This window comes from Polyodon spathula, chromosome 8 (genome assembly GCF_017654505.1).
Source record: "Polyodon spathula isolate WHYD16114869_AA chromosome 8, ASM1765450v1, whole genome shotgun sequence".
Lineage (NCBI taxonomy): Eukaryota > Metazoa > Chordata > Actinopteri > Acipenseriformes > Polyodontidae > Polyodon > Polyodon spathula.
Genome location: NC_054541.1, coordinates 25,627,397 through 25,644,229, shown reverse-complemented (window position 1 = coordinate 25,644,229; position 16,833 = coordinate 25,627,397). Strand labels below are relative to the sequence as shown.

The following is a 16,833-nucleotide window of genomic DNA, read 5'->3' as shown; positions in this document are numbered from 1 at the left end:
GATGAAATGCGAAGTCAAGACCTTTTGAGAAAAAAGTGGGTCAACATGCAGGGGGATTGTGCGTAGCTACAGTATTGCATGAGGCTCGTGTATATTTTAGACAGCCTTTGTTTTGAACTCTTATCATCATCATCCAGAATGCAGTTAAAATGAACAAGAGCAGCATTACCATGCTATTTAGATGCATAAACTGACTGCTCCCTTGATTCAGAAAATCGGAAATAGGAGTAGCTCATACAGACATAAAATATGGGATCAGTCCATAGCTAGAAATACAGATATGGGCACTATTTCACCTTATGGAACAAACATTTATTTTTTATATATGGTAGAAAAGTATGATCCTTATTCTTTTTCATATATAGAAATATGGGATATATTTAAAATATATTTTAGTCTGTAATCCATATATTTATATTAAAGGGCAGCTGGCTCTTTGAGCTAATATATATATATATATATATATATATATATATATATATATATATATATATATATATATATATATATATATATATAAAAGTGCCACATTTACGAATTCAAGGGGTCTCTTACTGAGACTCTGTCTCAACCACCACAACATCCCCGTCTTCGTCCTTTGTAAAACATTTTACTTCATTTAAAAATGAATAAGGGGGTTCTTCTCTCTCTCTCTCTCTCTCTCTCTCTCTCTCTCTCTCTCTCTCTCTCTCTCTCTCTCTCTCTCTCTGTCTCTCTCTCTCTTTAAACACTGCAGATGTAAAAGCAACATGATCCGCAAGAATAATATCCCCTCATTAGCTGTTGTATCTCAAGACATTAGTACAGCTGCTCCACCTTACACTTTTTTCTTTTGTCAGTATATTTTTTTTTGCTGCTACAGCATTTCAGAGAGACATGTTTGGGTGAGATTCTCAGTTGAACTCCCTTGTCCAGGAAAAGGCTGCTTAATTTTTTGTTGTCAAATTCAAAACAGGAAGTAGACTGAGGAAATGTAATTAGATAATCTGTCAACTATCATCTGATAATAATAATAATAATAATAATAATAATAATAATAATAATAATAATAATACAACTTTATATAGCACTAAATCACAGAGCAAGGTGCACTGACTGCAGCAGGCTAACATGACGTTTTCAGCAATAGTCCTTGTACAGTGTTTTTAGATGTTAGAGCTTCGTTGTGATGGGGGAAGTGTGAACTTCGTTCCCTTGTTAATTTGTGATGACAAACAACTGTTGGTTGATTTAAGGTAAAGCTCACTGTTCAAAATGAACATTGTAGTGTTTGTATTTGGTTTTCTTAAAAAAGGTTTGAAAATATTCAGTTTATACCAAACTGCTTCACGGAAGTATAAAGGAAATTCCAAAGACAGCAGAAATGATTAAATCCAGAAATTAACATTAAGAAAGTGTTGGTTTCGTCAACACATGCAATCTGTTGCCCATTAACAGTTCTGAATGTTTGTGGGTGTTTTATAGAAAGTCTGTTGGACTGCCTTGTGTAACAGATTGTTTTATAATTAAATTAATTCAAACGACATTTCTCATATGCCCCTGATAGCAAATGACTAAGAAATCCTTCTGTAGATGGAATAAAGATCACATGTGAATTGAGAAAAGAATGTGTGTTTGTCCTCATATGGTAGCACACAATTGATGCAGTCTCACTGTGTTTTAGTTCATAGTTTTATACCATTATTGGTAGTCTGGGACACTATTCCACCAATAGTATGTACTGTGTTGCCCTTACACAATCATTGTCCTTTAGTTTAATGTACAGCACCATTTCACTTCCTCCTCCTCAACTTTTAATATTTAGCATTATTTCTTAACTTTGTAACATCTCTAAAGGGACAGCACTATAGAGCACCCCTCTCCTTCACGTTGGTCTGCAGATATTGGAGCTCCCAGATGAAAAGTAGAAGCCTCTCATTCATCTGTCCAACACTATCAGTAAAGTACTAGCTGGACAGCACAGCCTAAGAGGAGTTCCAGAAAACACAAGTTTTGACGAGTGCCTTCATCAGTGCAATACAAGTTTTACCTTGATACATTTGAACTGAAAAGGGAAACTCTTCTTCCAGCAGCAGAAACATCAGCGACTTCAATAGTAATGGATCAACATGGAGGACAACATGTATGCTATTACATTCAGAGTCTGTACACATTAAATGTTACATCTTTAATTCCCCAACTGATGAGAAACACAGTGAAATTAGTTCTGAACATAAAAAGGAGGCATTGATTTTAAAGTCCCTAGTCTACAGCTATCCCAAACTATAGAATAGGGGCATTTAACATATTCCACATGAAACAGGTATAGTACTGTGTTTGGGCCCAAAGCAGAACTAAACAAGTTTTTATCTTGAATAGTCTGTTGGCTTGAACAGAGTAAGCTGAATAGCTTAACAGTGTTGGTATAAGGTTATAACATACTGTGCAAAAACAAATGCCAGTGTTGAGTGTAAATTAAAATTGACAGGCTGTATTATTCTGTGACTTCTTTAAATAATAGCCTTCTTTTGGGGCTGTATCCATTCCAGTGAAGGGCAGCTGTGTGATAAGCATTGCTAAGGAATGAGGCCAAACTGAAACCACCTTAAGTCCATCAGCGCAACAACATATTACTATTACAACCAAATGATTTCATTTTTTTTTATTTTTAGTTCAACCTTATTAAAATGAACTCTTTGCTTTCAGAAAAACAATGGACACTTTGAACAGCCTGAGGCCCTTTAATGTAATTCTTGAAATGACATTATAATGATACCTAAAATAAATGTGTTGTGTGTGAGAAAAATAACTTGCTAATTTAAAACTGTCAAGATTACTTTTTTTTTTTGTTCTCACCAATACAACAGATGCTTCAATACACACATCATAAAAAAGGTCACAAACACTGGAGGTAAAATTAAATTAACCATAATAAACAAAAGTTTCAGTCAATATCTTGATCAGTGAACACACACGGAGGATAAGCCCCCCCGTCCCCCACACCGGACAGATTTACAATTGAGTGTTTGAAAATGCTGTAATGATGAAACGTCACGGTCGTAAACATGAAAACAGCCTAAAGAGTGCCATCTACTGGCATAAGCTTTGCAAGGCAACTGTTTGTAAGGTCACTGAGTTTTTGGAAAGCAATGCCACTTTTCGGTTCAATACTATGACTAAGAGAGAGTTCTGGGTTGGGTGAGGGAAACACTCACAGGAGGTACCCATTTATTGTACACGACATCATTTTTTTGACAGGGCTGACCACTGAAGAAAGAGTATTAAATACCACAATTTTTTAAATCACCAAAATGAACAGTAAATTACATTTTTTCATAGTTGCTACTCTAATCAGATTACCATTTACAAAATACTAAATTGTTGTTTGTTTTGTTTTTTCTTTTTAACTGGGATTTTCTGGACATTCAAAATTGGCCTACCCACTCTGGTAATACTTATGAGAAAACAATGTACAACAGTCAATCATTATTACTTTTTAAAATTCCAAACAACATGCATTTTTATATCACCCAGACTTCCTCTGTGAGAAAGAACCCTATGAGACAGTTTGGAGTATTGATTCATAAGGTTAAATAAGGTTGTTGGGAGACTTTATTATTAAATGATATTTAAGTAAGACAATACTCTGTTAAAGTATTACCTTTAAAAAATAAGAGACATTTAAATATCCAGTCATATGATGGTGCTACAGGCTATGTTAAAATAGCAATGGTGTTAATCACATCTTTATCTGTGAATAGTAATAAAATTGACTATAAATAAATCCAAGCCAGCTGGGGCTCTGTTTAGATTAAAAATGTGTTCAGAGTACTCATCACATTCTGAACCAAACTAAAAAAATAAATCTAAAACCTAATTTAGTCTTTGATTAATGACTTTCATACCTTTATTTGACCTAAAATCAGTACTAACCCTTTGAATAAAAAATTTAGAGATAGTCCTACATGTTTTACACACGAATCACAGAATGATGATACTGAAGTTTGGTTTCTACATCTGCTTTGATAGTATAGTCCGGATGAAAGGGTCAGTTTGGACTAGCAGGTTTTGGATTAGTGTGAGTCCACTGCACACTGGTTATAATACACATTGGAGGTTCCCTGTGTTCCATTTGTGTACTATGGAATGAACTGTGCTGAACTGAGCTGGGTGTAACAAGCCTGTCCCAGTCTGAGGTTTCCAGGCCTGACCCAAAGAAATGCATTTCCATACAAGAAAGAGAAGCTAATAAATAATTGAAGTATCTTGTTTCCAGCTTAGGGTTTCAATGCAAAGTAATCAGTACTTCAGTTGCATGGATCCCATTAATGATTAATGATTTCTGTCTATATAAACTATCATATTCTCAGATCCTGGTTTATGTACTGAATAATTAAAATTAATTACCTAGAAAGAGTAAAATTAGATTTTTTTTTTTTTTTTTTAAGTCATCAGAATTCCATGTAATAACAAATGAACAGATTTTATGTAATTGCAAAAATTTGATAATTAATTCCCAGGTCTGTTTGTATTATAGTCTCCAAAAATGAATTTAAATAACCCAGGTATTCTAAAATCCAAGTGAAACAATCAGTCCATTAAATGGGTTACTAATAAGAGAAGTTCTTCATCTACCACTCACTTTTTATTAGTGGTGTTGTTAAGCTTACATAAGGAGTACAGCTAAGATTTTAAAATGAAACTGCAGTGTGGCTCCTATCTAAAATATAATATAAAATTTAGAAATATATCAAATAAGGGTTGAACAAAAATGGTGATTACAATATGCTGCACACCAGGTATTTCACATGGCTGATTACATCCATTTATTATCATTAACTGCTTAATCCTTTACAGGGTTGTGGTGAGCTAGAGCCTAACCTGGCAGACACAAGGCAGGACTACACCTTGGATGGGATCTGAACAGCATGTTGGAGTACCAGGAAAAAACCTGCACAGACATGGGAAGAACATGCAAACTCCACACAGAGAGACCCCTAGGCTAGAATTGAACCTAAGATGCTGGTGCTGTGAGGCAGCAACACTAACCACCACACCACCATGCTGCCCTTGGCTGATTACAGTGTTATGCAAATAGAATCCCTAACACATCATCTATAAAATATATAAGTGCATCTGTTTTAGTCTCAAAGGGCTAGACAAATCTAATACACTTACCAATGTTTTACATGGTATTATTACAGCCCAGTTCCCCTGAAGGACTTGAAGGAATGACTATATTTCCTTGAAGTAGACTTTCCACACCGAGCACGTGCAAAATAGTTATAGCACAGATACATTGTGAATGGAGGCTTACTTCAAAAACAACCTACAACCATCCACAAAGATTACCATATACGAATATACCCTAAAACTCAAGGTCATGCTCTTCAGAAGTAAAATACATTTAAAAATCTGTACATAATTCTATCTTCATTATTTACACAAAACCTCCCTAGAGATCCACAAAAATCACTCTTCATTATATATACGCAAGACTTTGTCAACAACTAAAATCTTAATTTCCATTTCTCTTTTTTCATTAGGAGAACCTGCTTTCCATGGTTAAATTTAAGTTGGCCATCCGCCCTAGTGTCTGTAGAAAAACACAGAACAATGAATTTTGGCAGCAGTTTTCAGTGAGATGTTTAACGTCGACTCGCTATGTAGACATTAAAGTATTTTACACAAGAGCAAAAACTGTTTTCAGCTGAATCATTAAATTGCCATGAAATTGCTAGCAATAAATTGACAAGTGTAGATTAGAAAAAATCCTGGCAATTAATTGGCCAGTGTAAACCTACCCTTAAAGGTGCGCGTGTCCTGATGACTTATATTTTGGTCTCCTAATAATAGTCTTCTTTTGGGTGTTTACCACTTCCTTCAGTAAAACCATGTAACATGTTTTGCTGTCACTTAACATACATGGTCAATTAGCACTTTACAACAACAACAACAGAAGTCACTGTGCAGCTTTTTAATCTTTATTTGATCAAATAAATATCGATAGGGAATTGTGTATAGTTTTGTCACCTCCAATTTTTTCTTCTTCTTCAAAATAAGAGCTGCTGGCATAATTAACCTCTGTATTTATGGGACTGTAATTTTAACAAGTTACTAAATAAGAATAGAAAAAACCCTTTTATTGTGAAGCAAAAAGGACCAGGCAGTGGCTGCTAACAATTTAAAAATGGATCACAAATTCTAAGATAGTGATGAAGGATAGCAATGTATTTGCTGGCACATTAATACTTAACAAATATAACCCTAAATCATGTAGACAATACATTTAGAACACATATCTTTCCAATGCTGTGAAGCCCTTTAAAGACACTTCAACAGAACTTGTATCTACTTTACATAGTTTCCAATAGTTTTAACTTATTAGCAATCATGGCATGAGAATGGTGGGTTAAGTGTAAAGGATTCATTCATCTGTGTTTTGTTGTTCTTCTAGTGACTGTTTAATTATAATATCTTAATGCTATCATCAGTGTCTACAGAGGAGTTCCTTAACACAAAGTAAAATGCATAAAGCATACAGAACATGGTTTACTAAGCACACTATTACAATATATTTTTGACCATGCAGATGGTGCTCAGCTCAGCTTAGCTTTTCCAGAGCAAAGCAGAGGTTCTTCAGCTCATCTCTCATCTGATTCAGTGCGTTTTTCACTTTCTGAGGCTTATCCAGAACCTCAATGCTACAGGTAAAGGGATCATAACGAACTGAGAAAGCTTTCTTGATCTTTGAAGAATACTGTCTGCAAAAGAAAAAATGCAAAAGACAATGAGAGTCAGGTCAAAGTTTGCCAGGCCTGGTTTTCAACCTGTCAAGTATCTGTAGAGTTACCTCGCTGCCTCTAAGCACAGCTTGGTATGACAGATGCCACTAATGTATTCCTTATATCCAGTAGAGACATAATGTGGTCTGGGTACAGGTCAATGCTTATATCACCAGGGTGCTTTAAATGTGCCCAATAGTAGCCAGGATGTGATAAGTAAAAAAGAGAGTAGCTAGACCACTTGCAACAACAGATTATGTCAAATATGTTTTTTTTTGTGGAAAGCCCTTGAAACAGGTATTAAAATGATACCAACATTATTCATCTAGATCTCCTAGAATGAATATTGTGTCCAAAATCATAAAAATTGCAATTTTTAGACATGTTCTCCTCACGGGGCAGCTCTACTTCTGCACGGACATGACCCCTACATGGGTATTTCGTGACATAATACACAGCCTCAACTGAGTGAAATTAGCATTACTTTGTTAATTTCTTACCGTAATTTGGTTTTTGCTTCTTCAAAGCTTTCTGAGACAAAATAAACAGGCTGGTAAGTCTGGTCTTGGTACGGCTGTACTGCAGTTATCTCCGGATCGAAAGGTTTGTATTCAGGCTCATTAGATAGAGCATACTAGAAAACAGAAAAATAAAGACTTGACCGGGTTTCATAGTCCAGTACAATGTTGTCCAATACGTAAGCCACTAATCCAGATGTGAAAAAATTGCATTTTTGATTCATAAATAAAAAATGAGTAGTAGACACCGTCGTCAGGCATGTGTTCTCAAAACTCATACTTGCACGCCGTATGTACCTGTACTTTTTGTGCGTTTGTTGTTAAAATGTTAAGATGAAAAGCAGCACGTTTGAGTGTTTTTTGATGGGTTTTTTTTTTATGGTGTTTTTTACTTCCTTGGTTACTGCTATGACGTGGCAATTGTGACACGAAAAGTAAAGAAATATATATATATATATATATATATATATATATATATATATATATATATATATATATAAATTATATAAAAATCCTACCACATAAATATTTCAATGGTACATCAGCACTCACAAGAGTGATGACAATACTGTACAATGATGCAATGTACACTCCGTTACAATAACAGCTCATAACGCCTCGCCCTTCCGCTCAGCGTTGTGTTGTACACAAAATTCTTTAACTGAGGAATTTGACTACTTAGGTTCAATCCAATGAATGGCATGGACCCAAAGACGGGGACCAAGACTTTTTATTACCATTTGGCAATGTCAACCCTTTACGGGTTGGGAACAGTGACCACTGTGACTTGGGACCAAGTATAAATTTTTCGGGGAGCTGACTATCCGAGGGTATCCGGGTCACTGGTGTCCAGACAATGTAAAAGAACTTTGTTCTACGATGTAGTGTGTCGTTGGCAAGCGGTAAACGCCCTTTACCGTTACTTCCGTTCGATCACTGGAGCACGTTTTAATACAAGCTAGAAAAAGACCTCGCAAAATTAATGGTTGGCATTTCTTTTTCAGGGAACCAGGGTTACGGTAACCTAACGCTCCCTGTCAATCTCGAAATGTCAACCATTACGAGTTGGGAAATGTATACCCAAGCTGTCGCAGTGAGCCAAAGTGAAATTGTGAAACAACCTTAGGCAGAAAAGGTGGGTTTGTGTACAAAGCAACATCACTACCGCTGGCAAAGCGCACACAGGAATCCTCTATCGAGAGATCCTGAAACTCACCGACACGTTTCGCTGATGTGACAGCCAGGAGAAATGCTGTCTTAAAAGACAAGTATTTAGGGTTCACTGACTAGAGAGGTTCAAAGGGAGCTTTTGTCAGAGCCCCTAGTACCAAGTACCGATGCCAAGAAGGAACCATTGGTTTAAGGGAAGAGCAGAGCCAACTAACCCCTTTTAAAAACTGCACAGCCAGAAAATGACATGACACAGATTTAGCAGCCAGGTAAACCTTCTACGTAGAGGGGGATTTACCCTCCTCTAGGAGGTCCTGTAGAAACCGAACGACAACCACATGACAACTGACATTGGGCAGGAGGTGGGGTCATGGTCTCTCACCAAGCACCACTCCTGGAAAATCCTTCATTTATAAGAATACTGAGACCTCGTTGAAGAGACTATAGCATTCTGCAGTGTAGCTATAATGGGGTCTGACAGTCCGAGGGCATTCAGACACTCCTGTAGGGGCCAGACCCACAGCCACAGTGAACCGGTGTCCGGGTGCCACAGATGGCCCTGAGCCTGACTGAGAAGGTCCCTGAGTAGCAGGATCTGTCACGGCTACCGTAAAGGAGCGTGATCCCAAGTTGGGTAAGATGCTCCATCACTAGAGCTATGTGAGATACGGCTTGCTCCTGTGACTGGCCACAGGTAAGCCAGTCATCCAAGTAATTGAGGACCCTGACTCTGGGGTATCAGAATTGCATCCATGCACTTGGAAAAGGTCCTGGGAGCCAGAGACAGACCGAATGGCAGAATACAGAACTCGTACATGCTGCCCTGAAAAGCAAAGTGGAGGTACTTTCTGCGGCCAGGACGTATCCCGGGGGTCCTTGGTTGCAAACCAGTTACCCGGCTAGATGGACTAGAGAATGTGATGGGTAGTTAGCATCTTGAACTTCCTCTCCTTTAGAAATCTGTTCAGCCCTCTGAGATTTAAAATGGGACGGAGCCCGCCATCCCACTTTGGTACCAGAAAATACCTTGAATAAAAATACTCCTGTTGACATGACGGTTTTACAAGGTAAATTGTGTGTTTTGAGCGTAAAGCATCCAATTCTTGTGTGAGAACAGAGACCTGTGCGGAGTCAGACTCCAAGGTGTTCACGAGCCCCTGGAAGAGAGGAGGTCCAGCTTGAAACTGGAGTGAGTAGCCGGATTGGACGGCTGCAAGCACCCACGTGTCGGTGGTGCATTGCCTCCATGTCAGAAGGTGGTGCTGGCTGAACGGGTGCAGGGCCTGAGGCCGGAGCCCGTCAGGGTTGCTGCTGCTGTTGCCGAGCCTGCGGGGCCATGTTTGGTTGGCGTTGCCTCTGTTGAGGGCGCTGCTGGGGTCGCTGAGGAGCACTGCCCACTGCCGCAGAGGGTCAGTTGTGGGGGTACTGCCTGCTTATCAGTGGAGCAGCCAACGTGCTTGCCAACACATCCACACTGGGAGTGTCTGCACTTCCTGGCCTTCTTGGTCTTGTGCTCAAGGAAGCGAGACACAGACTGAGCCCTGCAGCTCACAGACAGCTCATGCGAGGGGCTCCTCAAGAGTGTCAGCAAAGGCCGCAGAGAGCCAGAGGAGGTGGAACGACCTACAGTACGGTCTGCTCTCTTAGCCCTGGACCTTTTCTGAAATTTAGAGCACACCATACAAAAAGTGGGATCTGCCAGCGCTCGCCGAGCATGATCAGCGCCCAGACGCACATATTGTGGCCGTCCTATGGAGGGAGACTGGTGCCACATCTCAACAATCGTGGAACGACATGGTGAGGAAACTGTGTATGGATTGACATTTCGAGACTGAAATGGAACGTTGGGTTCCATTCTCAGCAATCACTCTGATGAGGTCAGAGTACTGTTTGCAACTGCTGGACACAAACTTAGAATCTGCACTAAGATGTGCTGTGTATGATAAATTCATACCAAAATTCCAAACTTTGGTGAAAGAGAAAGACTGTACTGTATATTTGTTAAGTAAATACACATGTTAACATAGACTTGTTAAATATGTATATATTGTGTTTTTACCACTAACTTTTGTTGTCTCCGCTTGAACACCAGGTTTGTGTTATATATAATACATTTTTTATACAGAGTATGTAATGCATTTTCTACTAAATATTGCATATGGCTAAAACAGTGTTGCCATAGCACCATCTGTGGCTAGTCAGCGATTTCATTTTGACAACGGTCCAGTTTACAGTGCTGGTTCACAGTTTGTGCCCAGACCCATGTATTCAAAAATAGTTGCTTTAGTTATTGGTTATTTTTTAACCTGAAGCTTCATTTTAAATGCACTTATTTGTAATATTAACTGGAAAAGATAATACATTTGACAGTCTGTTTTTATGAATAAAATCCAGTTTTGTATACATGGTGGCTTCAACACTATAGGAAAAATGTGTGGATATTTACACTTACATTTTTACCTGTATCTTGAGAATCATTCTTCCAATTGTAATAAAAATATTCACATTTCTAGACACAATTCGTTGAAGGTATTTATTACTCACCAGAAGTTCTCCATAGGATGATAGAAGGCCAGCCCCATATGCTTTTATGACCCCATTTTGTTTGCAGAGTCCAAACTCAACCGTGAACCAGTACAGCTGTAATAAGGGAACAGTACAGTACTCATCCAAGGAGGCAATGCAGTTATGGTTAACAGTTGTATTAATAGCAGCAGGATAATTATTGTAGACTTTGTGAAATATCTGACTACCCTAACTTGCAAATGGCACTAATCAAAGTTTCAATTATATTGATGTACGGATCCCCTTGTAAATTTGATATGGATTCCAACTACACTTACATTATATAACAATCTAGTGGCATTGTGTGCTAAGATAACATTTAAATTAAAAAGGGGAAATGTATCAAATTTTGCTATACAAAATAAGTAGTGCACTTCCCATCTTACCTGCTCCAGAGAATTATGTTATTTAAACAGTCATGGGCAGGTTAAGTATTATAAAGCAGGATTAAAGCGTATGTATCCAATATCTGTGCAGAGACTATCAAAACTCACTTTGTAACATGTGCCCAGTCTGAAATTAAAACTCAAAGGGGTCAAATGAATTAATTTGTAATCTGATATTAACTGAATTCTCAGCATGAGAAGGAAACTCAAATTTAAAAATCGAACAAAAACGGAATGTGTTTTTTCATCTATTAAATGAAAATGTGTTGGAGAGATTACAAATAATAGGAGGCAATCAAATTAAGTAGAGGCTGGGCTTTTAAAAGCATGCAGCTCCCTAGTCACAACAAACAGACACAAAGGTATGTGAAGATCACTACAGCAATTGCATTTTCATCACATTTCCTCCATTACACATAAAAGGACATCATCTGGGGATGCTCTGTTCTAGAGTGGTATCGAATGACATGGTGTTTTCAAGACATTCAACCCTAACAGCATTGCACTCCTACATGTGACTAATGCACCAAAGCGTTTCAGTGCTAAGTTGTTTGTCTGACATTTGGTTGAAATTATTATTTTTTTTAATTTCATGTTGGGTTTTAATAATAATAATAAAAATCTTTATGGCTTCTGTTTTGTAAAAAAAAAAAAAAAAAAAAAAGAAAAAAGAAAAAAAAAAAAGAAACAATAAACTTACAGTTGAAAGTTTCTCAATGTCCTCATCTGAAGCTCCCAGTGAGGCCAGCCCAATTTCCTGAAAGGCATAATTACCATTAATGTCATCTAGCTCTCAGATCCCTGCAATATGGGGCCAGTTTCAAAAGGTAGCTAGCACCAAGCTAGCTAGCAATATACTCTACCTCATTTCTGCCTGTTTCAAAATGATAAAAGATAACCGTTTTCTTTCTTTTTTTCTTTCAATATAGAATTAAGGTAGATTTATCAGACTGCTTTGTAAATCTGGCAATTAACCATATGTTAATACTCAAAACTAAAACAGCAAAATAAGTCTAAATTGGACAAAAAAAAAAAATCCTTTAAAAATTGTTTTATAAAAAAAAGAGATAGTACAAAAAGGTTATTAGCCTGAAAATAATTCCGATCACATATTACTATAGACTTAAAAAAAAAAAACACTTAAAAAAATGTATGGATGACTTCATTGATTGTCAGTATAATTGACACATTGCAACAAAAGGTTAAAAAAGACAAGGTTTTACGACTAAAATCAATATACTAGAGATAAAACTGGTTACAAATGATTTAAAATTAAATTTATTCAAAAAAAAAAAAAAAAAGCAACAATGTTTTTTTGACCTACCTGTGAAAACTGTGCAAATTCTTTGTCTGCCAACATTGGTATATGACCTAGCAACTCGTGGCAGCAATCACTAGAGAAACAACAACAGGTATTGAGGTAAGCTGCACCATTTACTGCATATCTTACCGACACATTTGCAACACGTCTGCAACAAAGGACACCAGTCAGTAGCGGTTTTTTTTTTTTGGTTGTTTTTTTTTTATATATATATATATATATATAGATACACATATATACTGATTAATCTCTTACGGTTCTGGTGAATGCATGGGCGAGGAAGCGTGCCTGATATACTGAGTGCACTGAAAGACACGGAATGCCAGGCTTGCCAGGAAGTCTTTTGCAGCCAGCAACCCCGCAACTGGTCGTAACTGGAACCCCGTCTTTTCTAAAAATAAGGTAGTGCAAATTTACCGTCAGTGTTGATGACGGTATACTATAAATTATGCTTTCCATTGTAGATAATCTTACCTTTAATAGGGAATGTATTAGTGTTTTTAACATTGCAAATGAAATGTTCCATATGCTTATATATCTATATATCTATATATATATATATATATATATATATATATATATATATATATATATATATAGTACCATATATATATATATCCGTCACTGGATGTGATGTCATACACGCGTCATAACAAACAAATTATACATGACAGATTTTTATTTCTATGTCTATAATTTACAAAAGATCCTTGTAATATGTAGACAGACATGGAAATTCCTTAGACCTCTGCAGGAACTCAACCCCTTATAACAGGAGTGATATAGGTGATACGAAAAACGATCATCCCACTACGCAGGTTATAACAACCACCGTCCGTACCCATCCCATATAGAACGAGTCACACACCATTTGAAGGAGAGAGGATTTAGTAAAATTTTACTCTTCTCACACTTTGTGTTACACAATATTATATGTAATTCAATTAAGTTAATACTATTATAATATTATTATTATTATTATTATTATTATTATTATTATTATTATTATCTTACCAAATAGCGATTTCCTCTGGTGTGTATTCAACTCTCGGCAATGGTTCACCCCTTTACCAAACATAAATGGTATATTTTACAATGTTGTTTTGTAGAACAAAATCTGTAACAGCTACAGTAAGAACCGCGCACCAACGTGTAAATATCTATGCTTAGCGCTATAATGGAAAATTGTATAATCATTTATTTCCGTTGGCAACACTCCTATTAGGCTATAGCATATCTATTCTAAATTTAGAATAATTTAAGTATAATGGTACCAAATAAATATCTCCGATCAAGCAAGTCTTTTTTCAAAGGGTAAGCAGACTACAATTCATGGTATAATCAGCAGAATTATCTTACCGTTATTTGAATAGCATGTAGGCTATAATTTGAATAGGATGTGCGCTATAATCACTGGTGCATGAAATGTAAACAATTCAAGCAGAACACTGTCTAATAAAAAAAAAAAAAAAAAAAAAAAAAAACGATAATAAAAGCCTATGTAGCATTTTAAATAAAACCGCTTACTCTCTGTAGTTGAAAGCTAATTCTGAAATGAACGACCTCCTTTTTCTGTATTCTGGGTCAGAATAGCCCTAAAATAGGAAATGAAACAGAATGAACGAAATCAATACACACCATAACCACTGTTGTACAATAGATTGTATATATCTATATATATATATAATAATCATATATATATATATATTATATATATATATATATATATATATTATATCATATATTATATTTTTAAATACTAATATAATTCATTTCAATAAATTTGTTAACGTGAATTACAGTACAGTAATATAACTTAACCCAATACTGTGGGGAGAGAAAATTTAACAGGTAAAGGCTGAGCCTTTTTAATAAACGTAGCGTATTATTATTATTTTAATTTTGTACTGATTGTAAAACGATTAAAGATTATGTGCAACATAAATATATTTATTAAAGTATAAGTATTCGATTAACAAGTAACAGTTCATTAAAAAAGAAAGCAAAAGCATATGCATTCAAACTTACGGGGTGATCGTGGTCTAGGTCTGGATCATATTTGGTAATTAAATGATGACATTTGTCCAGATCTCTTATCTTTTTTGGAAACCAGGGTACTGCATTAAAATAAATACATTTAGATGGGCAGAACATACAGACTATGACTATGAAATTGGATGATACATAGTTAGATATTTGAAATAAAAGTTCTAAAAACAAATAGATTTTACACACTTGAACACATAAGTAAAATACATACTTGGAATGAGTTTTTGAACTTTGGGTTAATATACAAGGTGATTCAGCATTCACTGGACACACATGTGTTAATTGATACAGAAACTGTTCAAACGTGTCCACTTTTGTGATTTAAACGTTTTAATGACTATCTAACTTCTGCGTTTATACATCATTACACCGTGTTCGTCCCATTTGCCCAATGACTTCCGAATCACCTTGTGCAAACAGGATGCAATATGAAGCACGTTGTATGAATCAATGTAACTGTTTCAGAAACGCACAACATGCTTGACAATTACCTTTCTCTTCTCTGCTAGTTTTCACGTCATCGGCTACTCTTTTGAGTGAATTTATTAAAATGTTGATATCGGAACTGTGCACCTCACATCTTATAAAGAATTCCAGATCTTCCACGCCGTTTTTTGATTTTTTGGTTGGTCGGGTTTCAATGTGATGAATCCTGGATTCACATGTCTGAAATTGTACAATACAAACATTTAGGTCTATGGCTGCATGGTATCAATAACTTGAATAATTATATTATTTAAACTTATTAAATTAAAACACGAGTTCTTCCTGTTATCATGTATATTACTCAATTTGCATAATCCTTTTCCAATTGCGTTACTGTGCAAATAACAGTTTGCATCGTCGCGCTACAGGCTACTGCTTATGTTATTCACAGTTTCCCTATAATAAATATGAGATATCAGATAACGAAGAATTACCTCGAAAACTTTGCCAGTCTTTGATAAACCTGCGTTTTTTGCATTCCTCAGAGTAAAGAATACATTTAAGGTGATTCTCTCGTTCTCTTGTTTGAACACCAGACCGTCCTTCGTGTCGGTGGACGTTGGAGATCCTGCCTCTTTCTCTTTCCTGGCGTCTTCAATAAGACTTCGCCTCCTGCCTGTGTAATGTTGGGCACTCTGCACGTCGGACTTCATTGAGGTTTGTTTGATAAAAAAACGTATTAAAAAAAAAAAAATGAACTCAGACACTTCAATTATGATTGCCAGGTTTCGCAGTTCAGGATTTGTTTTAAAATGAAAGTTACTTCTAAATAACCTAGGTTTATAGAATGTTAAAATGTTGTCTTAAAAGAACAATAAAGAACAAATAAGCAAACAACAAAGCCAAAACAACAACTACTGCTTATTGAAATGCAGTTAAGAAGTTATGGTCATCAGGGTTCTCTTATTATAGATGAAGTGGGAGTGCAGTATTTATTGGTGCTACCTGCATTCCATATGCAAATTAGTTACGCATTCGGATCTAGTGACAATGTAAAATCTGCGTCATTAGTTTTACATTTAAAGTTTTAATTAGTGTCTTTATGGACTGTTCAACTACGCTTTAAAAACGTTTTAGATACTGTGTAGTAGATATTTAATCTCGTAATTTGAAGAACACCCTTAGGCTACATATAAATAAACTTACAACTAATGTAACAGGACTTTTTATTCCGTGATTTGTTTATATATATATATCCAAAAAAAACAAAAAAAAAAAAACAAGATCGGTTGCTAGCCAAGGTGCTGAAACGATACTTCCAGAAATTATTAAACATGAATTCTGCAGGTCCTTTATTGGTAATACCGTAGTCTAATTAAGAATGCATAATTGCAGTTTTTGTTTAACATAATACTTAAATCTCCGTGTTGTACATATTATATACGAACAAGGTTTTATTGATGGAAAACGATACAGTCGTCCGCCTCTACTTTCCCGTTATTGTATGTTTGTAAAATTCAGTTATCATCAATTATAACATTAATATCAGTAAGGGGTATAAATAATGACTCACCGCTTGAAATAAGAGTTTCTAAATTTTAACAATGCAATAAATTTGTTTTTAACTTTGTTTT

General features: G+C 36.0%; 1 protein-coding gene across 1 annotated transcript; it reads right to left on the bottom strand.

Moving 5' to 3' along the window:
* Positions 1 to 5,800: 5,800 nt before the first annotated feature.
* On the bottom strand, positions 5,801 to 16,367 carry th2 (tyrosine hydroxylase 2). The gene is made up of 11 exons (XM_041256295.1): positions 15,694 to 16,367; positions 15,265 to 15,439; positions 14,753 to 14,841; positions 14,252 to 14,319; positions 13,739 to 13,789; positions 12,980 to 13,135; positions 12,728 to 12,797; positions 12,104 to 12,160; positions 10,997 to 11,092; positions 7,265 to 7,398; positions 5,801 to 6,743 (listed from the first exon to the last, which is right to left on the bottom strand). Exons 1-11 carry the CDS (start codon positions 15,910 to 15,912, stop codon positions 6,584 to 6,586), a joined length of 1,275 nt encoding a protein of 424 aa, XP_041112229.1. The 5' UTR covers positions 15,913 to 16,367; the 3' UTR covers positions 5,801 to 6,583.
* Between the last annotated feature and the right edge of the window lie 466 nt (positions 16,368 to 16,833).

Bases quoted from the DNA above. Each gene is read 5' to 3' on its own strand.
- th2 (XM_041256295.1), bottom strand. From the start codon at position 15,912: ATGAAGTCCGACGTGCAGAGTGCCCAACATTACACAGGCAGGAGGCGA. The intron at 13,136-13,738 runs GTAAGATAATAA...CTGACGGTAAAT, and splicing joins CCAGAGGAAATCGCTATTTG to TTGCACTACCTTATTTTTAG. The intron at 6,744-7,264 runs GTAAGAAATTAA...TTTCTTTTGCAG, and splicing joins GAAGCAAAAACCAAATTACG to ACAGTATTCTTCAAAGATCA.